The sequence below is a fragment of the Cnephaeus nilssonii genome (genome assembly GCF_951640355.1).
Source record: "Cnephaeus nilssonii genome assembly, chromosome: 6".
Lineage (NCBI taxonomy): Eukaryota > Metazoa > Chordata > Mammalia > Chiroptera > Vespertilionidae > Cnephaeus > Cnephaeus nilssonii.
Window position 1 is genome coordinate 933,662 of NC_137077.1, and position 23,718 is coordinate 957,379.

Below are 23,718 nucleotides of genomic sequence, written 5' to 3' on the forward strand. Positions count from 1 at the left end.
GCGGCTGCAGGCGGGACCCAGCCACCGGCCCCGGGGAGCGCCCGCTCCCGGCTCGGCTCTCCGGACGCGCCCGGCCCGCCCCGCGCGAACCCGCCAGACCCCGCTCCCTCCTCGGCCCCCACCCGAGCCCCGCATCCCCACGGCCGGCCCCGCGGCCTCCCCCTCGCCCCGCCCGGTCCCCGCGGCCCCTCCTCGGCCCCGCGGGCCTGCGTACGGGGTGACGCAACGCCGGCCCCGCGCCCCGCCCGCCCGCTCCGCGCCGCCGCCGCCGCCGCCACCGGCCGGGCTCCAGGGGCCGCTAACGGTCCCGCGCCCCTCGGCGTCCGCGCCCGCCCTCGCCCCCCGCCCCCCGCCCGGCCGAGGCGGCGCCCGCGGGGCCGGCGATGGGGGCGGCCGAGCCGCTGCGCTCGGTGCTGTGGGTGAAGCGGCAGCGCTGCGCCGTCAGCCTGGACCCCGCGCGGGCGCTGCTGCGCTGGTGGCCCAGCCCGGGGCCCGGGGCCGGCGCGCCCGGCGCGGGTGAGTGGCCGCGGCTCCAGGGCGGCAGGGGTGCGGGGACGGGGCGCCGGGGAGGCCGCGGGGGAAGGGAAAGTGGGGGCGGGGGCGCGGGGGGTCTGGGAGGAGCGCGCGGGGGGTCCGCTGGGGCGGGGGGTCCGCTGGGGTGGGGGGATGCGGGGCGGGGAGGCCGCTGGCGGGGCGCGGGGGCCGCATCCCCTCCGGGCAGTGACAAGGCGATCCGGAGCCGGAGCCGGAGGGCGGAGGGCGGCCCGCAGGATGTGACCCTGGAGGGCGGGGGAGGGGTCGTGGCGCCGCAGGGCCTCGGCCAGGGGGTCCCCGGCGCCGCCTCCGTGGGCAGCCCCCGGGGCTCTGAAGGGCACCGTGGGGACGAGTGAGAGGAGCGGTCCCGAGGGGGCGCCCGCCCGCCCTAGGTGTGTGCGTTGACCCCGGGACAGATGCTCCTCTTACAGGGACCCCAAACCTTTAAGGGGAGGCGGCCTCGGGGCGGGAAGGGGCTTTTCTGGGGAAAAGCGGAGGGCGCAGGCCCTGCTGCCGGATGCGCCGGGGGTGGGGCTCCCGGGGTCCGGCGCACACGTGGCCTCCGCAGGCCTCCCCGTTCTGCTGTAATTGAGATAAAAAAGGATGCGGTGCCGGAGGACACGGTGGACAAGGACAAGGGCCGCTCCTGGGCTGGGCCCTGAGATGTCATTTGATCCTGGGGAGGCGGGGCTTCCAGGTGTGGACAGTGGGAAGGGGGCGGCCACGCACAGGACAGCCCGGGCGGCAGGTGTGAGCAGGTGTGAGCAGGCGTGAGCGTGCCCGCTCCATCATTCCTCTTCCCAGGCTGCTGTTGGAGGCCGGGGCAGGACCCCGCTCAGGGCCTGTGACCCAGGCCCAGCCCGAGGAGCGTTTTCCACTGAGGGGCCGACGAAGGGGCGCACAGGATGTGTGTGTGAGGAGAGCCCCGCAGGGGGCAGGTCACCGTGGGCCAGGGCGTCCCAGCAGCCCTCACTTCCCTCCGGCATTGACCAGAGACCTGGAGAGACCAGAGCGCTTTGGGGAGAGATGGTCCAGGCAGGAGGAACAGCGAGTGCAAAGGCCCCGAGGCCAGCCAGGAGGCCGGCATGGATGTGCTGGGGGGCGGGGGAAGGGGCTGGGGAGGGGCACGGGCCTGGTACTGGCGGGGGCTGAGGTGGGGACTTGGTTTGTGCCATGGAAGTCCCTGGCCGCTTCCCCTCACATTCTTCAAGGCCCCCTGTGGCCCCGTGGGGAGGGTGGACAGAGCAGGGACAGGCGGCTGCTGGCCTGGTCTGCCCGAGCGATGGTGAGCAGGGCTGGTCTTGGGGCAGTGGGGGGCGCCGTGGCGGGTGCTGCGGGCGCTTTCTGGCACGGAGGCTGTGGGGTCTGCAGGCGGGGCAGAGTTGGAATGTTGCTCCGACCAAGGTCAAGCGTGGGCTTAAGCCCATGACCACCGTGCGGTGTGTGGCCTTGGCGTCACCAGAAGCCTGCGGCGGGGTGTCTGGGAGTCTGCTCCGGCGGGGTCTCTCCGATGTCCCCTCGGGGAGCGATGCCACGCCGAGAACCGCCCTCTGCCTCCTGGCAGCCCCCACCAGGGCGCTCCGTCTGATTCTTCTCTGTGACGCCCAGGCGAGCGAGCCCGGCCCGCCCCGTGGCTCTGGGCTGAGGGTGACCAGGCACCGCCTGCATCGTCCTGTGGGAGGGGTCCCTCCTGTGCCCGCCATGCGGGGCCCCTGCACACAGCCCGCCTCTGCTTTGCCAACGAAGGGACTGAGCCGTGGGGAGTTTAAGTAGCTGGCCCGGCCAGTGGCTGGAGCCGGAGGCTTGGTGGGTCCCAGGCCGGCTGCCGTGCTTGTGAGCAGCTAGCAGCGTGGCCACCCCCAGGCCTGAGGGGCCACCCTCCTGTGTGGGATGCTCACTGCCTGCCTGCCGCGTTGGCGTCCTCCGCAGGCTGCTGTGATGCCCGGGTCCGGCCGCAGCGTCCCCTCTTGGTCCGCATCTGCAGGCTGCCCACTCCCTCCCCAGCGGGCGCAGAACCCCCGGAGGGACCGGCTGCCCCCCTTATGGGCACTTTTGTGCGGGTGCATCCGAGCTGCCTGACGGGACCCCCTCCCTGGGAGCTGGGCCTCTGACTTCCTCCCGGGATCGGCCTGTGCGTATCGCTCTGCTCTCCCCCGCGATGGGGAACACAGCTGCGCCAGCTCTGGGGGTTCCTCATAACGGCACCCCAAACGGCACCAGGCCCCCCGCGGGAGGGAGACACACACTGGACACTGGGTGCAGTGAGCGGAGTGCAGGGCCCAGCTGGACGGACGGTGGCCTGGTGGGGACGCAGGGATGGAGGCTGTGCAAAAACAGGTCCTAGGAGGGCCCCGGAGGCCGGGCTGGGGGCCGCCATACAGCTCCGGGCACGGGCCGGGGAGGGGTGAATTGAGGTCCCCCCCCCCCATTCTCCTGTTCTCAGAGGACAAAGCTGGAAGCCGGCCTGGTTGCCCGCAGGGCGCAGGGCGTGCAGAGGGAGCTGGCTCTGAATCCAGGCGCGCTTGGCCGCCGCGCTGGGAGCGAGAGTCCAGGAGCAAAAGGAACTGGGGGCGGCTCTTCTGCACCCCGTGAGGCTGCTCCGAGGAAGCTGGGAGCCAGCGTGTGCTCCCTGGCGGAAGTGGGGTGACTGCAAACAGGAAGCCTGGCAGAGTGGTTGAACTTGAAAGAGACTGAAACGGTGTCTGGGTTACACCCCTGGCGGCAGTAACCTCACTCAGACTCCGAGTGGGGTCTTTTAGGGTTGGGGCTGGGAGCCGTGTGTGTGTGGGGGGGGCAGGGGGGGGGAGTGGGCTCTGCCCTGGCTCCCCCTGGGACGCCCCAGCAGGTGGCCAGCTCCTCGGGCAGGTGGTGGCTGTGTTTATCAAGTGTGTCCCCAAACGTGGGCAGCCACAGAGCCGCTGCAGGGACAGGCGCCAGGCTGTGGGGTTGCGAGCGGGTGTCCTCCCCGCACTGTCTCTTCAGGCTCCGGCCTCGGTTCTCTCAGGTCACGTGACTGAGCAGCAGCGGGGGAGAGGGGGTGGGGGGGAAACTGCCATTGTCCTGAGATTCCTCCAAGGTGAACTGCCATTTGTTACTCTGAAATAGGTCAGCGGCATTTTCTTAAAGGGCCAGACAGCAAATAGTTCAGGGTTTGTGGGTCACCGTTTTTCAGCTCTGCTGTTTTAGCAGGAAAAGCAGCTGCAGGCAGCGTGCAAATAAGGTGTGTGGCTGTGTACCAATAAAGCTTTATTGATCAGAGCAGGCAGCTGGCTGACCCTCCGCTAAATCATCGTTGCTGCGAAGGAACGGCCGTGTGATGTAAAAGCGGCGGATGCACATGGCTAAAAATACCCGCACCTTCCAGCCAAGTCTCCCCGCTCCCGCCAACGCTGATGGGACCAAACCCCTGCTCAGTCGGGGCCTCCGTCTCCTGTCGCCCCGGGTCCGGCTGCCCTGGCCGGGGCGTGCTGTGTGCCTCCGGAGGATGGACCCCCCCCCCCCCCCCCCGGTTCTCCACCGTCTCTCCCCAGAGCGAGGGCAGTGGCGGCCCAGACTCAGCCCCTGCAGCTTGGGGGCTGAGCGGGCCCGGAAGTCCTCCTGCTCTCGGTGACTCTGTTGGATGAAACACTCCATCTCCTGGTAACACTGAGTCCCCAAACTCCTAGCTCTGAGTTTAAAAATTACATGTCACTTTCCCTTTGGCTTTGGGTTTCTGAAGGACGTGAAAGCAGCTGGCTGGTGTGGCTCAGTGGTTGAGCATTGACCTATGAACCAGGAGGTCACGGTTCAATTCCCAGTCAGGGCACAGGCCCGGGTTGTGGGCTCGATCCCCAGTGGGGGGCGTGCAGGAGGCAGCTGATCATGATTCTCTCTCATCACTGATGTTTCTATCTCTCTCCCTCTCCCTTCCTCTCTGAAACCAATAAAAAAATATATTAAAAAAAAAAAGACTAGGGAAGCAGACGGTCCCGGCACCGGTCCCGGCACCGGGAGGCGGGCCTCCGGTGTTCACGCGGCCGCGGTGTCGTTGCAGGCGCCTGCTCGGTGCCCGTGTCGGAGATCATCGCCGTGGAGGAGACCGACAGCCATGGGAAGCCGCAGGGCAGCGGGAAATGGCAGAAGATGGAGCCGCCCTTCGCGTTCACAGGTACCGGAGCCGCGTGCCGCCCACGGTGCCCCGCCCCCCCGGGCCGCGGGAAGGGGCCTCGGTCACGGTGACCCAGCGCGGGCTGCCTGGTGCGTCTGCCGCGGGCTCCCCAGTCCTTCCCGCGGCCGATTCCAGCTCAGGCTTCGGCGTCGGCCCCTTCCCTTCCCGTTACTGTCCCCCGGGGTCGCCGGTCAGGGAACCGGAGGAGGGCTTCGTGGGAGTCCCCCGAGGCCGCGGGGACGGGGTCCGTGGCCTGCGGGGCGCGGGGCGGGCGGGAACCGGTGCTCTGTCCCCGCAGTGCACTGCGTGAAGAGGGCCCGGCGCCGCCGCTGGAAGTGCGAGCAGGTGACGTTCTGCGGCGCGGACGAGCAGCTGTGCCACCGGTGGCTGCAGGCCCTGCGGGAGCAGCTGGACCAGCTGAGTACGTGCGGCCGTGCGTGGGTCTCCTTGTTGCTTCTGTTTGTCTCCACCCGGGGCGTTGGTTCCGTTGATGTTAGCGCGGCGGGAGGGAGCGAGGGGCAGGGAGACACGTGGGCTGGCTGCCTCCTGCCTGCACCCTGACCAGGGCCAGGGCTCGAACCTGCTAGCTAGGGGATGCAGCCTTTGTGTTTAGAGAAGACCATGTGGCTGTGTACCTGCGTGCGTAAACGTGTGTACACACGTGTGAGATCATGTGTGTGTGCATGCGGAGGCGTGCCTACATGTGTGCGTGTGTGTGCATGTGCATGCATGTGTGTGCTGCCATGACCTCTGCTTCCCTCCTCCTCTCTCAGCCCGGTCGCCGAGCTGGCGGTGCGGCATCGCTGTGGCTCTGACGCACTTGCTGGTGGAGGCCCAGCTGGGTGTGGTGCCGCAGCATGGCTCTGCCTGCGTGTCGGCTCCGTGCTGTGGAGAAGTGCACCCCGGCTCTGGCGTGTGCCGGAGGTCGCTCTGGCGGCCCTCGGGACCCCGTGGTGTGAATGTGTTTCTTCATCCACTTGGCGGTGACGGTCATCGGGGCAGCTCAGAGCCCTTGAGCAGAATCGAACCCGGGACCCTTCAGTCTGCAGGCTGACACTCTATCCACTGAGCCACACTGGCTGGGGCTTCTCTCTGTTCTCTTGATGGTGAACAGAGTCTTCCTTGTGACCTGGTTACGTTGATCTTTTCTCACCTGTGGCCGGGCTGTGTCCTGTTCGGGCGCCTCTGTCCGCGCCGGGCCCTGAGCGTGAGACCCACGGCCCCGGGAGCCGACTGCCCCGTGGTGCGAGGTTCCCTCCTTTAGGTGTAGACATCGGCCTGACCCCCAGCCGTCGCCGGGAAAGACCCCTCCCCGGCTCTGAGCTGTGGCGTGTGTGTGGCCTGTGTGTGGCGTGTGTGTGGCGTGTGTGTGGCCTGTGTGTGGCGTGTGTGTGGCGTGTGTGTGGTGTGTGTGTGGCCTGTGTGTGGCGTGTGTGTGGCGTGTGTGTGGCGTGTGTGTGGCCTGTGTGTGGCCTGTGTGTGGTGTGTGTGTGGCCTGTGTGTGGCGTGTGTGTGGCCTGTGTGTGGCGTGTGTGTAGCGTGTGTGTCGACGTTGAGTGGATTTTGATTCCGCCTCCCGTCCCGGGGCGTGGCGGAGCTCACTTGTTAGGAAGTTTGATGACGTCCCGTCGCTGTGAAGGCTCAGTCTCCCACCTCCGCCCTCCGCGTGGGCCTCGGCAGGACGCCGCTGGGGGCGCGGCCTCGGTGCTGGTCGGGGGAGACCCCGAAGGAGGCCCTGAGGTTCCCCAGGTTTCCACAAACCGGGCCGAGGCGGCTTCCTCCTGGGCCCGTCCGCGGGGCGCTGCTTTCTTCGTCCCGAGGGCGCTGCCTTGTCGGTGCTGCCGCGGCCGGAGCGTGTTCTTCCTGCTGAGCCGGCGGGCGGCGGGGGGACGGGCCTCTCCTTTGTAGAAGAGCCTCCTCCCGGGGGTCGGCCCCCTGGTCCTGCGAGTCTCCCCTCGGGGCCCGGCGCCGCCCCCCGTCGGCTGTCTCTGTCCTCTCCTCAGACAGGACGCTCCCCGCGCTGGCCCCGAGCCCGTAACACTGTGTCCGGCTCCACGCAGAACCCGGCCCCTGCGCTGCCATGTCCTCAGCGCACGGCGTGCGGGTTGCTCGCTCGTTACACCATCCTGAGCCCACGCACCCTGCCCCACACACCCTGACCCACGCACCCTGACCCACGCACCCTGACCCCACGCACCCTGACCCACGCACCCTGATCCCACGCACCCTGACCCACGCACCCTGACCCACGCACCCTGATCCCACGCACCCTGATCCCACGCACCCTGACCCCACGCACCCTGACCCACGCACCCTGACCCCACGCCGATGTTTTGCAGCCTGTAGACCGAAGCGCCTGCTGGTGTTCATCAACCCGTTTGGAGGGAAGGGCCAGGGCCTGCGGATCTACGAGCGGAAGGTGGCGCCGCTGTTCGCGCTGGCCGCCATCTCCACCGAGGTCATCGGTAAGGGGGCTGCGCCGCGGGCGGGCGGGGACGCAGGACACCCCTTCGGATGTGGGCGCTCGGGATTGTAGCCTCTGAGATTTTTTTAAAAATTGATGTCAGAGAGGAAGGGAGAGGGCGAGAGAGAGAGACATCAGTGATGAGAGGGAATCATGGACCGGCCGCCTCCTGCACGCCCCACACGGGGGATGGAGCCTGCAACCCGGGCCTGTGCCCTGACCGGGAATCGAACCCGGATCCTTCAGCCCGCAGGCCGACGCTCTATCCACTGAGCCACACCGGCCAGGGCTCCTCTGAGATTTTAAACAAAATAGACTGTGGGTTGTTCTCCCCCCACATCAGAAGGAGCAGAAGACGGGTCAGGAACGGGACGGGTGTAGCCAGGCCCGCGCAATGCAAGCGCTCGGGAGATGGCACCCGGAGGTAGACGGTGAAGACCACGGACAGGAGATTCCTGCGAGAGACAGCGATGACGTTTTAGAAACAATGTGACCAACGCGTGCCGTTTTGAGAAACGAATGCAAGGCCTCGTTGTGACCGGGTTTCGGCGCCAGCTCTGCGTGCCGGGGGCCGGGGGGCGGGCGCCGGGAGCGCCTGTGTAAACCCGTTCCCGAGCTCTTGGCACGGGGCTGCTGCGGGCACGGCCTTAGGTACCGAGGGGTTTGCCAGCGCTCCTGGTCCCCGGACCTTTCCTGGGAAGGCAGATGCGTTGCCACATTGTGTAGCAGCAAAACACAGAAACACTGGGATGTCCCCAAACTGGCGGCAGGAAGATGGGACGTGGTGAATCGGGAGGAATGGCACGTGGTCCTCACACGTGGTCTCGGCGCAGGGTTCTTAGCGGGAAGGCGATGTCTGATGGCAGGAGGGAGGGATGGGGCTGTGCGCACCAGAGATCTCACCGACTTGCCGTTTCTCACGTGGCTGTGCCGGCTCTGGGCGGCTGTGTCCTCAGCGTTTGGGTGTTTTCTAAGACTTTCAGGGTACCGTGGCAATAGCAAAAACGGTAAACGCGGGAGAGGAGGTTCTTACCAACACCCAGGCCTCGCTGGCAGCTCCATGCCCGAAAGTGGTGCCACCCCCCCCCCCCCGTGGTGGCGTCTCCTGAGGGCCGTGCGCCCGGCGGGCAGGCTCCTTCTCTGAGGCCCGAGGTTCCGTGGGAGGAGCATGGCTGGCAGGAACCCTCCGGGCAGCATCCCAGTCCTCGTTCTGGCAGGACGGGCCCCGGCCTTGGCTGCAGGGAGCCCACCGATCCGACGCCACGCCTTTCTCCACAGTCACGGAGCGCGCCAACCACGCCAAGGAGGCCCTGTATGAGATGAACGTGGACGGCTACGACGGGTGAGCGCGCCGCCCGCTTCCGGCCGCCGCGAGGAGCGCGTGCGCCCGGCCCCACCGGCTGCCTCGGTGGTTCACACCCTTTCCTCCCCCTTTCCTGGCTGAGAGCGAGCGCGCTCCTCGTGGGAAGGGAGAGGAGGGACCCTTCAGTCCCGCGTTCTGGGACCCGGAGAGACCGCCGGCTAGATCTGTACTTCCCTGTGGTCTTCCTACCTACGTAGGCTGTGGGAACGCATGTTACAGGCATGACCGTACTGCCTACATGGTGTGAATGCGTGTTACAGACATGATCATACTGCCTACATGATGTGAATGCATGTCACAGGCATGATTATACTACCTACATGATGTGAATGCATGTCACAGGCATGATTATACTACCTACATGATGTGAATGCATGTTACAGGCATGGCCATACTGCCTACATGGTGTGAATGTGTGTTACAGACATGATCATACTGCCTACATGGTGTGAATGCATGTTACAGGCATGATCATACTGCCTACATGATGTGAATGCATGTCACAGGCATGATTATACTACCTACATGATGTGAATGCATGTTACAGGCATGATTATACTACCTACATGATGTGAATGCATGTTACAGGCATGGCCATACTGCCTAGATGGTGTGAATGTGTGTTACAGACATGACCACACTACCTACATAGGCTTTTGTGAATGTATGTTATAGGCATGACCATGCTGCCTACATGATGTGAATGTGTGTTATAGACATGACCATACTACCTACATGTGAATATACATTACAGATATGATCATAATACATAATGTGAGTGCATGTTACAGGCATGAGCATACTGCCTACATAGGATTATGTGAACACACATTACAGACATGACCATACTAGGTACATAGGGTGATGTGAATGCATGTTACAGACATGAGCACACTGCCTACATAGGCTTATGTGAGTGTGGCGGGCCACCTGATGGTCCCCAGGAGCCGGGCCTGTCCTGCTCAGGGACATGCTGCCCCACGCAGGAGTGCCATGAGGAGCCGTGGAGAGAGGGGGGGGGTGGCCGTGCGGGGCCCTCATGAGCCCATGTTGCCCCCGCAGGGTCGTCTGCGTTGGCGGGGATGGCATGTTCAGCGAGGTCCTGCACGGGCTGATCGGCAGGACACAGAGGATGGCCGGCGTGGACCAGAACGAGCCCCGGGCGGCGCTGGTGCCCTGCCCACTGCGCATTGGCATCATTCCTGCAGGTAGCGACGCGGCCGCCCTCCCGCTCCCAGTGCCCACCCCAGTGCCTGTGCTCAGTGCCCACCCCAGTGCCCACCCCAGTGCCCACCCCAGTGCCCATGCCCAGTGCCCATGCCCAGTGCCCACGCCCAGTGCCTGCCCCCAGTGCCCACCCAGTGCCCGCGCCCAGTGCCTGTGCTCACCCAGTGCCCGCGCCCAGTGCCTGTGCTCACCCAGTGCCCGCGTCCAGTGCCCGTGCCCAGTGCCCACCCAGTGCCCGTGCCCAGTGCCCACCCAGTGCCCACCCAAGTGCCCATGCCCAGTGCCCACCCAGTGCCCACCCCAGTGCCCATGCCCAGTGCCCACCCAGTGCCCACCCCAGTGCCCATGCCCAGTGCCCGTGCCCAGTGCCCACCCAGTGCCCACCCCAGTGCCCATGCCCAGTGCCCACCCAGTGCCCACCCCAGTGCCCATGCCCAGTGCCCGTGCCCAGTGCCCACCCAGTGCCCACCCCAGTGCCCGTGCCCAGTGCCCGTGCCCAGTGCCCACCCCAGTGCCCATGCCCAGTGCCCGTGCCCAGTGCCCACCCAGTGCCCACCCCAGTGCCCGTGCCCAGTGCCCACCCAGTGCCCACCCCAGTGCCCATGCCCAGTGCCCGTGCCCAGTGCCCACCCCCAGTGCCCACCCCAGTGCCCGTGCCCAGTGCCCACCCCCAGTGCCCATGCCCAGTGCCCGTGCCCAGTGCCCGTGCCCAGTGCCCACCCAGTGCCCACCCCAGTGCCCATGCCCAGTGCCCGTGCCCAGTGCCCACCCAGTGCCCACCCCAGTGCCCGTGCCCAGTGCCCACCCAGTGCCCACCCCAGTGCCCATGCCCAGTGCCCGTGCCCAGTGCCCACCCCCAGTGCCCACCCCAGTGCCCGTGCCCAGTGCCCACCCCCAGTGCCCATGCCCAGTGCCCGTGCCCAGTGCCCGTGCCCAGTGCCCACCCAGTGCCCACCCCAGTGCCCATGCCCAGTGCCCGTGCCCAGTGCCCACCCAGTGCCCACCCCAGTGCCCATGCCCAGTGCCTGTGCCCAGTGCCCACCCCCAGTGCCCACCCCAGTGCCCATGCCCAGTGCCCACCCCCAGTGCCCACCCCAGTGCCCATGCCCAATGCCCGTGCCCAGTGCCCACCCCCAGTGCCCACCCCAGTGCCCATGCCCAGTGCCCGTGCCCAGTGCCCACCCCCAGTGCCCACCCCAGTGCCCGTGCCCAGTGCCCATGCCCAGTGCCCGTGCCCAGTGCCCACCCAGTGCCCACCCCAGTGCCCATGCCCAGTGCCCGTGCCCAGTGCCCACCCCCAGTGCCCACCCCAGTGCCCGTGCCCAGTGCCCACCCCCAGTGCCCACCCCAGTGCCCGTGCCCAGTGCCCACCCCAGTGCCCGTGCCCAGTGCCCATGCCCAGTGCCCGTGCCCAGTGCCCACCCCCAGTGCCCACCCCAGTGCCCGTGCCCAGTGCCCACCCCCAGTGCCCACCCCCAGTGCCCACCCCCAGTGCCCACCCCAGTGCCCGTGCCCAGTGCCCACCCAGTGCCCGTGCCCAGTGCCCACCCCCAGTGCCCACCCCAGTGCCCATGCCCAGTGCCCGTGCCCAGTGCCCACCCCCAGTGCCCACCCCAGTGCCCGTGCCCAGTGCCCACCGCCAGTGCCCACCCCCAGTGCCCACCCCCAGTGCCCACCCCAGTGCCCATGCCCAGTGCCCACCCCAGTGCCCACCCCAGTGCCCGTGCCCAGTGCCCACCCAGTGCCCGTGCCCAGTGCCCACCCAGTGCCCACCCCAGTGCCCATGCCCAGTGCCCGTGCCCAGTGCCCACCCCCAGTGCCCACCCCAGTGCCCATGCCCAGTGCCCGTGCCCAGTGCCCACCCCCAGTGCCCACCCCAGTGCCCGTGCCCAGTGCCCACCCCCAGTGCCCACCCCCAGTGCCCACCCCCAGTGCCCACCCCAGTGCCCATGCCCAGTGCCCACCCCAGTGCCCACCCCAGTGCCCGTGCCCAGTGCCCACCCAGTGCCCGTGCCCAGTGCCCACCCAGTGCCTACCCCAGTGCCCATGCCCAGTGCCCGTGCCCAGTGCCCACCCCCAGTGCCCACCCCAGTGCCCACCCCCAGTGCCCACCCCCAGTGCCCACCCCAGTGCCCATGCCCAGTGCCCACCCCAGTGCCCACCCCAGTGCCCGTGCCCAGTGCCCACCCCCAGTGCCCGTGCCCAGTGCCCACCCCCAGTGCCCACCCCCAGTGCCCACCCCCAGTGCCCATGCCCAGTGCCCACCCCAGTGCCCACCCCAGTGCCCGTGCCCAGTGCCCATGCCCAGTGCCCGTGCCCAGTGCCCACCCCCAGTGCCCACCCCAGTGCCTGTGCTCAGTGCCTGTGCCCTGTGCCCACCCCCAGTGCCCACCCCAGTGCCCGTGCCCAGTGCCTGTGCTCAGTGCCCACGCCCACCGGGGACCACGGGGGCCGCAGCCGAATCCGCTGCTGGGACGGGGCTGCAGGCCTCCTCCGCGTCACTGACGGTGAGAGACGTGTCGGTGGCTCGGGGCCTGCAGCCAGAGCGTCTGTGCCTGCGACCCTGGCCGCCCTGGCCACCCTGGCCGCCCTGTGCGACGGCAGGATCCGCCACGTGGCTTATTCGTGGGAAGCCCCGACCAGGGATTTCCAGCTCCTCAGCACGTCTCCTCAGATCCCGCTGCCCAGCCCGTCCCAAGCCTGCTGAGTCAGCCGGGCGTGGGGTTCAGGACTCGGGCATGAATGGTGCCTGGGGTCCCTGCCCACGCAGCCGAGAGAGTGACCTGGATTCTGACCCAGTTAAGGAGCAGGACGGACCTGGGAGGATCGGCGGCTTCCCGGCCACGCCCTCGGGCCCGGCGGAGCTGGTGCTCTGAGGTCACCCCACGGCAGACCACGGCCCTCGCTTCTGTGACGCGGCGCCGGCCTCGGGGTGCCCACCTCCGTGGATTCCCTGTGACCCTCACCAGCCACCGCCCGGCTCTCCGTGCACTTGCCCCGGGGAGGGGACCGGTGGGCAGGGCGCCGACTGTCTGACCGCGGCCGCCGCAGGCGTTTCTCGGGGCTTCACTTCCGAGTGAGGAGCTCGTTGGCGGCGCTGCAAAGTCTCGCTCGGCCTTTGTGACGAGTTCCTCGCACCGTTTCCACGTTCATTTTGTAGATAAAGTGTATTTTTCCTTCCTTACTCGGGGCTGGAGGAAGAGGAGGAGCCACGCCCTTTACTGGAGACGTAGTTTTCTAAAATCACCGTAACGTGCTCAGGGCCTCCTCTCCTTCTCAGGGTCCACAGACTGTGTGTGTTACTCCACCGTGGGCATCAACGACGCAAAGACCTCGGCCCTGCACATCATCGTGGGTAGGTCCCGCCCATCCACCCATCTGTGGGTAGGTCCCGCCCATCCACCCATCTGTGGGTAGGTCCCGCCCATCCACCCATCTGTGGGTAGGTCCCGCCCATCGCTGTGGGTAGGTCCCGCCCATCCACCCATCTGTGGGTAGGTCCCGCCCATCTGTGGGTAGGTCCCGCCCATCCACCCATCTGTGGGTAGGTCCCGCCCATCTGTGGGTAGGTCCCGCCCATCTGTGGGTAGGTCCCGCCCATCCACCCATCTGTGGGTAGGTCCCGCCCATCTGTGGGTAGGTCCCGCCCATCCACCCATCTGTGGGTAGGTCCCGCCCATCTGTGGGTAGGTCCCGCCCATCCACCCATCTGTGGGTAGGTCCCGCCCATCTGTGGGTAGGTCCCGCCCATCTGTGGGTAGGTCCCGCCCATCGCTGTGGGTAGGTCCCGCCCATCGCTGTGGGTAGGTCCCGCCCATCATATTGTGGGTAGGTCCCGCCCATCGCTGTGGGTAGGTCCCGCCCATCGCTGTGGGTAGGTCCCGCCCATCGCTGTGGGTAGGTCCCGCCCATCGCTGTGGGTAGGTCCCGCCCATCGCTGTGGGTAGGTCCCGCCCATCATATTGTGGGTAGGTCCCGCCCATCGCTGTGGGTAGGTCCCGCCTATCATATTGTGGGTAGGTCCCGCCCATCGCTGTGGGTAGGTCCCGCCCATCGCTGTGGGTAGGTCCCGCCCATCCACCCATCTGTGGTTAGGTCCCGCCCAGCCCATGGACTGTGAGCAGCCCACAGCTGGTGGGGGGCGGGCGGGAGGGGAAGGTGGGGGGGCGGTGCGACCCTCCCTGCCCTCCGTGCCCGGCCCGTCGGCCAGCAGGGCTCTGTCCCTGAGGCTCCCCTCCACTGCCATCTGGCCCATCTTCCCACAATGCCAGGGGGTCCTGCAAAGCACAGACCCCGCTCGGAACCCTTCTAGAGCCTGGGGGGGCCAGCACCCCGTGGCCTGGCCGGCTCTCCTCCTCGGCGTCCATGCGCCGGCCGGGCTGCCCTCTGTCCCAGGCTCTGTCCCAGGCTCGGCTGGGCCCTGCACTCGGCTTGCCATCCACTCTGGGCCCAGCCCCTCGTCACGGGCGGGCGGGCGGGCGGGCCTGCCCAGGAAGGTCCCTGGCTGCCGCCACTGTCCTGTCCTGTGTGCCTGCCGCGCGGCCCCTCCGGAAGGAGCCCTGTGCTGCGGTCAGGGGCCGAGAGGCCGGAGTGGCTGCGACCCGCTCCTTTTCTAAGACGTGCCCCTTCGCCCGCAAACCCACCCCGTCCGCCGGGGACCCCGGGCTGCTGCTGGGGTGTCCTTGCTCGTCCCCACGCTGCAGCTCTCCGTTACCATGTGACCCAGGAGCAGGGCACCCAGAGGACAGAGGTCGCAGCGACTCCCTGCGCGTCGTCTGCATCTCAGTCACATGACCTGAGTGCTTGCCGGGGGTGGGGGGCGTGGGGAGGCCTGTAGCCGATGGAGGGCGCGGCCCCACCCGCGGCTTCTCTCGCAGGGGACTCGCTGCCCATGGACGTGTCCTCGGTGCACCACCACGGCGCGCTGCTGCGCTACTCGGTGTCGCTGCTGGGCTATGGCTTCTACGGGGACATCGTCAAGGACAGCGAGAAGAAGCGCTGGATGGGGCTCATCAGATACGACTTCTCAGGTAACTGGCGCGTCGGCGACCTTGTCGGCACGGCGCCCCGGGAGGCGGGCGCCCCAGTAACAGACGGACCCAGGTGCCCTGGAGCCGCCCTCCTCTTATCTGGTCACGGAGCTGGGGCCATGGGGACCGCGGTTCCTCCCAGGCTACACGGGGTGACGGTGCGTGGCTCGGGCACTGCACGGACTCACTGCGGCCCTCAGGCCAGCTGCTCGTGCCCTGCAGGGCGGCCTCCTCCAGACGCTGGTCAGAGTCCTGCCGTGCGCTCGGGGGGGCGCGTGGGGGCCCAGCCAGCTCGGCGGCTGCGCCCGGCCTCGGCGTGCTGCGGGCACACTTTGCCAGAGCGGCTCTGGGTGGCACCGTTGCCCTGGTCTTCGTCCCGAGTGCTGACAAGGTGCCAGAATCGCCGGGATGAGTTGGGGGCCAGGGCTGGGGCTGCGGGCACCACTGACAGCCTTGGAGGGGCAGAGAGGGCCCTGGTGGGCTGCCCTGAACGTGGCTCAGCGCCACGCACACATCCGGCTCCAGAGGCGCCCGCGCCCCCGCGAGCCCCGGGCCGCACCATCGGAGCACGCGGCCCTGGTGGCAGCTGTCACACTGAACCACGTGGGCCCTGCACCCTAGACGTGCCGCCCAGCGCGGGCGGGCAGGCGGCGGCCCTCGGTCCCCGGTGCTGGCCGAGCCTGCCCCTGCGGGCCCCCCTCCCCCCCCAGAAGGCCCCCAGGGACCTGCCCCCGAGGCTCCCCCTGACGATCACTCTGTGGGGAGGTGTCGGGGGTGACCTGGCTGCTTTCCCCTCGCGCCCCCCAGGCCTGAAGACCTTCCTGTCCCATCACTGCTACGAGGGCACCGTGTCCTTCCTCCCGGCCCAGCACACGGTGGGGTCTCCGCGGGACGGGAAGCCCTGCCGGGCCGGGTGAGCGCGCTGCGGGGCCGGGCTCAGGCGGGAGAAGGCAGGACGTCTGCTCCTGCCGGGAGGGCACAGCGGGTTCCCGATGGGGGCCAGACGCTGGGTCCTGTGGCGGCGAGCGCGGGTCAGGGTAGCGCTGTTGGTTCACGCGCCGACGAGGGCGTATCTCGTTAGCCCTCCCGTCAGGCCGCTATGCCCGGGTCTTTCAAAGTAAGTCTGGTTTTGAGAATTCGAGTTAATACGGCAAAGAAGTGTCGTTTTTAAATCCTCATCTGAGGACATTTTCCCATTGATTTTAGAGAGAGTGGGAGAGGGGGCAAGACGGAGGGAAACATCGATGTGAGGGAAACACATCGACTGGCTGCCTCCTGCACGCGCCCGGCCAGGGCCCAGGCCAGGGAGGAGCCTGCAACCGGGGTACCTGCCCTTGACCGGAATCGAACCCAGGGCCCTTTGGCTGACGCTCTATCCACTGAGCCAAACTGGCTGGGGCCGAAGCCGCCGTTTTAACTGAGCCCTGGACCCGGCACCGCCGCCCGGGGAGGGACAGGGCTGTGTGGGCGCCGGCAGGTTGCCCGCTGCCGGGCGGAAGGCGAGTGGCCCCTGTATTCCAGGTGCTTCGTCTGCCGGCAGAGCAAGCAGCAGCTGGAGGAGGAGCAGAAGCGCTCACTGTACGGCCTGGAGGGCTCGGGTACGTGGGCGGCTCTGTCCTCTCTGTCCCCGAGCCGTGAAGGTCAGGCGGGAGCCCCCCCGCCCCTCCCCTCGCTTTCTCTCTGGCGGCCGCGGGGCTGCGGGCCAGGCCCCGGGGAGAGGTAGGGCGCCGCTGTCGGCACCGCGTGGCTGGCGCGCCTGGTCTAGGCCCCGGGGGGGGGGCGGGGGCCGCGGTGTTGGTCTGAGGGCTCGTGGGGGCGTCTCGGACAGGAGTGGGCACGGCTCTGGCGGGAGCGCTGTCGTGTGTGGGCTGCACGGTCACCGGATGTTGCCCTCCATCTCAGTCGTGAGGGAAGGTGGCTCGTTCTCGGCTCCCAGGCCTCAGAGTCCGAGGGCGGCCAGGTCCGGGGCCCCGGGGGGGGGGGGCAGGGAGTGTCCCGGCGAGCACGTGGCCTCCGTGCGGTTTCCTTAGTGTCCACGCCAGACGTGGGTGTGCGTGGCCTGTCCTGGGCGTGGCCGGGCGGACCCTGAGCGTGCCGCTGCTCCCTCCGCTGCAGAGGACGTGGAGGAGTGGAAGGTCATCTGTGGGAAGTTCCTGGCCATCAACGCCGCCAACATGTCCTGCGCTTGTCCCCGGAGTCCCCGGGGCCTGTCCCCGGCCGCCCACCTGGGAGACGGGTCTTCCGACCTGATCCTCATCCGCAAGTGCTCCCGGTTCAACTTCCTGAGGTTCCTCGTCCGGCACACCAACCAGGGCGACCAGGTGAGTGCGAGCGTCCCGCCGGCGGGTCCTACTCGGTGCAGAGCTGGCTCCGTGGGCCGCTGGGCTGGTCCTACTCAGTGCAGAGCTGGCTCCGTGGGCCACTGAGCAGGTCCTACTTGGTGCAGGGCTGGCTCCATGGGCCGCTGGGCGGGTCCTACTCGGTGCAGCGCTGGCTCCATGGGCCACTGGGCGGGTCCTACTCGGTGCAGAGCTGGCTCCGTGGGCCGCTGGGCGGGTCCTACTCGGTGCAGAGCTGGCTCCATGGGCCGCTGAGCAGGTCCTACTCGGTGCAGAGCTGGCTCCATGGGCCGCTGAGCAGGTCCTACTCGGTGCAGCGCTGGCTCCATGGGCCGCTGGGCGGGTCCTACTCGGTGCAGCGCTGGCTCCATGGGCCACTGAGCAGGTCCTACTCGGTGCAGAGCTGGCTCCATGGGCCGCTGGGCGGGTCCTACTCGGTGCAGAGCTGGCTCCATGGGCCGCTGAGCAGGTCCTACTCGGTGCAGCGCTGGCTCCATGGGCCGCTGGGCGGGTCCTACTCGGTGCAGCGCTGGCTCCATGGGCCACTGAGCAGGTCCTACTCGGTGCAGAGCTGGCTCCATGGGCCGCTGGGCGGGTCCTACTCGGTGCAGAGCTGGCTCCATGGGCCGCTGGGCGGGTCCTACTCGGTGCAGAGCTGGCTCCATGGGCCGCTGGGCGGGTCCTACTCGGTGCAGCGCTGGCTCCATGGGCCACTGGGCGGGTCCTACTCGGTGCAGCGCTGGCTCCATGGGCCACTGGGCGGGTCCTACTTGGTGCAGAGCTGGCTCCATGGGCCGCTGGGTGGGTCCTACTCGGTGCAGAGCTGGCTCCATGGGCCGCTGGGCGGGTCCTACTCGGTGCAGCGCTGGCTCCATGGGCCACTGGGCGGGTCCTACTCGGTGCAGCGCTGGCTCCATGGGCCACTGGGCGGGTCCTACTCGGTGCAGAGCTGGCTCCATGGGCCACTGAGCGGGTCCTACTCGGTGCAGGGCTGGCTCCCAGACCACTGGGCGGGTCCTACTCGGTGCAGAGCTGAGCTCCATGGGCCGCTGGGCGGGTCCTACTCGGTGCAGAGCTGGCTCCATGGGCCACTGAGCGGGTCCTACTCGGTGCAGGGCTGGCTCCCAGACCCCTGGGCGGGTCCTACTCGGTGCAGAGCTGGCTCCGTGGGCCACTGAGCAGGTCCTACTCGGTGCAGAGCTGGCTCTGTGGGCTGCTGGGCGGGTCCTACTCGGTGCAGAGCTGGCTCCGTGGGCCACTGAGCAGGTCCTACTCGGTGCAGAGCTGGCTCTGTGGGCTGCTGGGCGGGTCCTACTCAGTGCAGAGCTGGCTCCGTGGGCCACTGAGCAGGTCCTACTCGGTGCAGAGCTGGCTCTGTGGGCTGCTGGGCGGGTCCTACTCAGTGCAGAGCTGGCTCCGCAGGCCGCTGGGCAGGTCCTAGTTGGGTTCCGTGGGACCCCGTCCCTGAGCTCGCCGGAAAGCAGGCAGGTTTGTCTGTGTTTCACCCCTTTCACTCAGTCACCGTGGCTCCTGGTAAAATCTCACTGAAAAGCATCACCTCTGAGCCCAGCAGCTCAGAGACAGAATGTCTGTCATCCCGTCTCCTCTTCCTGTTTACACAGAACAGAGCGGCCCGGTGACACCGCTGTTGCCCTGTGGTGGCTCAGGCACCATCGGCTCCTGAGCCGGGGACCCCCCACCCCCCGGGGCCCTGCCTGGCCACTGCGTCCTCGCAGTTAGGACAGGGAGACCCCGAGCCTGGAACATGCAGAGCGGGGCCAGGCGTTTGCTTTTTTTATTTGAAATCCTCACCTGAGGATATTTTCCCATTGATTTTAGAGAGAGTGGAAGAGAGAGGGAGAGACAGAGAGAAACATCGATGTGAGAGAAACACATCAATTGGTTGCCTCCTGCACGAGCCCCAAACAGGGACTGGGCCGGGGAGAAGCCTGCAACAGATGTACATGCCCTTGATCAGAGTCGAACCCAGGATACTTCAGTCCGCAGGCCGACGCTCTATCCATTGAGCCACACAGGCCAGGGCGCAATTTGCTTTTTTTTTAGATTTCAGTTGTACCAGTGAAAACACTCCTCCGGAAGCACTTTTCCGTGGCTCTCTAACTCGTTCTGGTGGAAAAGATGAAGGATTCCCCCAGGCCCTGCTCGGAGCTCCCAGGGTTCCTACAAGCGGCCATTGTGGCGGGCACGGCGGCTCCCAGGGGTTCAGTGTTAGCCAGGTGCCTGGGAAGGCAGGTCCCGGACTCCTGCCCCCCTCAAGCCGTCCACTCACTGGGCAGCACGGCCGGAGCACGGCCGGGGCCGCGTCCCCGAGGGCGAGCGCACGCGGAGGGCAGGAGCCCGCTGGCCAGGGCTGTCCCGCTCCTCCCCGCGCCGCGACTCAGGAGCGCCCTCTCTTGCCAGTTCGACTTCACTTTCGTGGAAGTTTATCGCATCAAGAAGTTCCAGTTTGTGTCGAAGCAGGTGGAGGACGAGGACGGCGAGCTGGGCGAGCGGGGGAAGCAGGGGCTGCGCCAGATCTGCAGCCAGCACCCCTCCTGCTGCTGCGGCGTGTCCAGCAGCTCCTGGAACTGTGACGGGGAGGTGCTGAGCGGCTCCGCCGTGGAGGTCAGGTGGGTGAGCGGCTGTCCCCGTCACCATCACCGTCACCGCGGGGGCCGGGGCGCCACGCCGCTGGGGCTCGCGGCCCTGAGCTGGGCATCCTGCCGCTCGGAGCCCCAGCGAGGAGCGCGTGTGGCCAAGGCACCTGTGCTTCCAGGTGGCACACGCCCTGGGTGCCGTGGTCTGACCCTGGGACACGCCAGGTGTCCATCACTGTCACAGGCCTTTGAGTGGGGGTGAGATCAGGCCTGCAGGGGAGGGCAGTTAGGGGTGATCAGGCCTGCAGGGGAGGGCAGTTAGGGGCGGTCAGGAAGACAGGCAGAGGCAGTTAGGGGCGATCAGGCAGCCAGGGGGGCAAGGTAGGGGCGATTAGGCCAGCAGGGGGGAAAGGTAGAGGTGATCAGGCCAGCAGGGGGGAAAGGTTGGGGCGATCAGGCTGTCAGGAGGGCAAGGTAGGGGCGATCAGGCAGGCAGGCAGGCGAGTGGTTAGGAGCCAGTAGTCCCGGATTGCAAGAGGGATGTCCCCCTGAGGGGTCCCAGTTTGGAGAGAGTGCAGGCTGGGCTGAGGAACCCCCTCTGTGCACGAATTTCATGCACCAGACCTCTAGTCCATGATGAGAGAGAACCATGGATCGGCTGCCTCCTGCACGCCCCACACTGGGAATTGAGTGACAGCCCAGGCGGGCATGTGCCCTGACCGGGAATCGAGCTGTGACCTCCTGGTTCATAGGTCGATGCTCAACCATGAGCCATACCGGCAGGGCGAAGCCCCTCGATGTTACCCTTTCTCTCTCCCGCACCTGCACGCCTCTGCCCGGTGCTCTTGCTTCTCTCTCTGCGAATGGCCGTCCTGGGCGCTTCCCAAGCCCTGGGCTCACGGCAGCTACCCGGCGTCGCTCCGGCTCAGGCGGCCCTGAGCTGAGGAGAGCCGGGCAGGCGGGTGTCTGCAGTCTCCCCGAGGCGGCAGCTGCCTGCTTTACCCCGGGGCGCGGGTCAGCCAGGGCGGGTCCGCTGTCCACAGGGAGCGCGGCCCCTCGGCAGGAGCCGGGCTGTGTCAGCGCGTCTGTCCCCGCAGGGTGCACTGCCAGCTGGTCCAGCTCTTCGCCCGCGGCATCGAGGAGAGCCCCTAGGCGGAGCCTGCGGCCCGACCCCAGCTCGCCGCCGCCGCCTCGCTGCGCGTGGAAGCGTGGAAATGGAGGGAACACAACAGACCAGTTACGTGGACGCACACATTCAAACGTAGAAGTTTATTTTTATAGTTAAATCTTGGTTTTAGGAAAAACACCTTCTGTCAACGGTTCTGTGGACGCCCTGGGCATTTTCCGTTCCACGTGGCTCTGGGTCGCGTCTCACATAACTACCCTCCGCCAGCGGTCGCCGTGGACGGGGCGCTGGCTTCTTAGACCCGATCCGTGCCGACGGCCGATTTAAAGACGGCCCGTTCGCGGCTCTAGTACAGCCGCTGTACAGACCGCGTCGCAGGAGAGGCCTCCGTCCATGTCCCCGTCTGGACAGGAGGTGCCTGCCCGTCACGCCGACCAGCCTGGAGCTGTTCCTGGTCGCATTCTGAACGCCGTGGGCTCCCTCCCTCACGTCCCTCACTGGAGCTCACCATCGGGCACATTCCTGGTCCTTCCGGCCGTGCCCCAGGCACGGAGCCCGCTGCAGCTGCACCCGCCCGGGGACCACGCTAATGAGAGGCATGTGGAGTCGCCGCTCTCTCTGCAGCCTCAGCCTGCGCCCGCCGTCCTGCGCCCGCCGTCCTCGGTCCCGGACAATCCCGCCGGCAGCCCTGGCCGCGCTGGCCGGCAGTGCGTGCTGTCTGGTTAGAAACACCGATGCTTTGCCGCCGGAGGCGCCCTTGGTGGCGTGTCGGCTTCAGACCCCTGTGGGCGGGTGAGGGGTCCACATTCCAGGCCGCTTGGTGCCGCCGCAGGCCGGATCTGCCCTTCGCTGACCTTCCCTTTCGTCTCCGCGTATTTATTGACAGCTTTGTCCTTTTAAGCCAGGGGCGTCATTACGTGTCTCCATGGTTGGTGCTTGAGTTTGCTGCGGCCACAGCCCCGGACTGACGCCCGGGCCCGGTCCGTGCCGCGGCCTTGTGGTCTGTGCCGGGCTCGGGGCTAGCGAAGGTGCCTGTACCCGGCCCTGTCGACAGACAGGAAGGTGTGACGGAGCTCTGGCCTGCGACGGGGAAGGCTGGGCGTCCGGACGGCTGGCTGCTGCCCCGGCGTGGGCTCACGCGGGCCCAGTGGCTCAGCGCGTGGCAGACAGCGGCGTCCTGAGTCCACGTGCCGGGGCGTGTGAACTGCATGTGAATCTCCCGCTTCATCCCCCCCCCCCCCCCCCGGCAGGCAAGAGCGGCTGTAACAGTGTTTTCCTTTTCTTTTTTTTCAAATAGACCGTGTTTAAAGGCAATTGGATTGATGGTTGGTGGGTGGAGGTTTGGGTATAAAGAGCTGACAGCACGCTGGCGTTTCTGTCCTGCGAAGAAGCCGGAGATGCGGGACTGGCGGCTCCGTGTGGAGCGGTGGCCGCACCCGCAGGGCCCGGTGTCTACGGGGAAGCGCTCCTGAGGGTCCCCCCGCGGGACCCCTGCTGGGCCGCCCCGCCTCGACGCCCCGTGGACTCCGCTGCTCACAGCCCTCGCGGCCCTGGCCAGTGCTCCGGCCCAGGCGGCCGGCGTCCGCGCCCACAGAGGGCGCCCTATGTCCAAGGCGACACCAGCCTGCCCCAGATGGCCGGCGGTGGCTCCCGACGGCACGCTGACACTCACTGCGGACCTGGGGGCTCCTGGGGGGATGGCGGGACTGAACCCCGAGGCGCCCCCATCGTCTCACAGGACGGAGTACCTCTCAGACCCCCCACGCCGGGCCTGCCTCCGTGAAGGCTCCCGATGGAGCGACAGCCGGCTCGTGGGGACTCGGAGGAAAGCAGAGCTGCTGGCGGACGCGGCCACAGGCGCTGCAGGGCTGGCCGCCCGCCCCCGTGGCTCCGGCGCGGGACCCGGCAGCGCGGAGACTGGAGACGGCCTGTGCCCCGGCTGACTCATCAGCTGACTCATCACTCACCGCTGGAGCGCCGGCCCGACTGCGCGACACAGTCCTCCAGTCCTCGTGCCGGGAGGGAGGGGGCTCAGCGCCCGCTCCGGTCTCGCTGGTTCCAAGATTAGAACGTGGCCGCGGCTCCGATGGGTCTGAGACGACGGTAATAAAGTGACTTTGGCCAGAAGGTGGCTGTTGTGAGTGAGCGACACGGCAAAGGCGCGTGAAGGGGCCCGAGTTTCAGATTGCACGTCCCGTGTTCCTGTCTGTCCTCACGTGCCCCCTCTCCCCTCCCGGGGGGCCCTTCTGAGCTGCAGCCAGGGCCCTGGCCCCTGGGGGCGCCCGCAGGCCTCCGTCCCCAGGAACAAAGACCCAGGAGGACGGCGAGGTGCCTCTTGTCCCCGGGCCCTCGGCTGGGAAAAGCCCCGGCGCCCGGAAGGCAGCGCTCGGCTCCTGGGGGCACAGCCGGCAGCCCCGCGGCCGCCAGCGCATCCCACCCCGACCCCGACCCCGACCCCACGGCCGCCCCGACGCGTGCGCAGACACGGACAGTAGCAGAGCCCGCCTCACACCTCACCCGCCTGCGGGAGGTCGAAGCTCAAGTTCTGAGCGGCGGTTCCCACGGAACCCGTGTGGCTTTCACGCCACCGGAGAGGCACAAGCCCCAGGTTGAGCCACCGTCGGTCAGGGCACAGATTGAACTCCGCGGGCGCACAGGCCGGGCCGCCAGCTCGCTGTATTTCTACCCATTTATGTGTTTATTCTCATGTCGGTCATTTTAGGTAGTGACCAGGCACACACGTGCCTCTCTGTGGATGGGTTAAGCTCGGCTCACGCTGTGGGGCCGGAGCCCTGCTTGCCTCCAGGGAGTGGGTGACCCGTGTGAGGGGTCTGTCCGCTCCCCACGAAGGCCAAGTGGAGGGACGGGGTCGGGAGGAGCGGTGGGTGTGC

General features: G+C 67.6%; 1 protein-coding gene across 2 annotated transcripts; it reads left to right on the forward strand.

Moving 5' to 3' along the window:
• The first annotated feature begins 230 nt into the window (after positions 1–230).
• Positions 231–23,670, forward strand: CERK (ceramide kinase). 2 transcript variants are annotated; one of them, XM_079774577.1, is made up of 13 exons: positions 231–516; positions 4,568–4,681; positions 4,980–5,102; positions 7,021–7,146; positions 8,424–8,487; positions 9,571–9,716; positions 13,016–13,090; positions 14,613–14,765; positions 15,573–15,678; positions 16,287–16,363; positions 16,881–17,086; positions 19,526–19,734; positions 20,799–23,670. In XM_079774577.1, the coding sequence occupies exons 1-13, from the start codon at positions 384–386 to the stop codon at positions 20,851–20,853; spliced, it is 1,587 nt and encodes a 528-aa protein (XP_079630703.1). In that variant the 5' UTR covers positions 231–383; the 3' UTR covers positions 20,854–23,670. The 2 variants fall into 2 exon arrangements, with proteins under 2 accessions (XP_079630703.1, XP_079630704.1); XM_079774578.1 differs by lacking the exon at positions 231–516 and adding an exon at positions 1,669–4,173 and having other exon boundaries at positions 20,799–23,669.
• Positions 23,671–23,718: the final 48 nt, after the last annotated feature.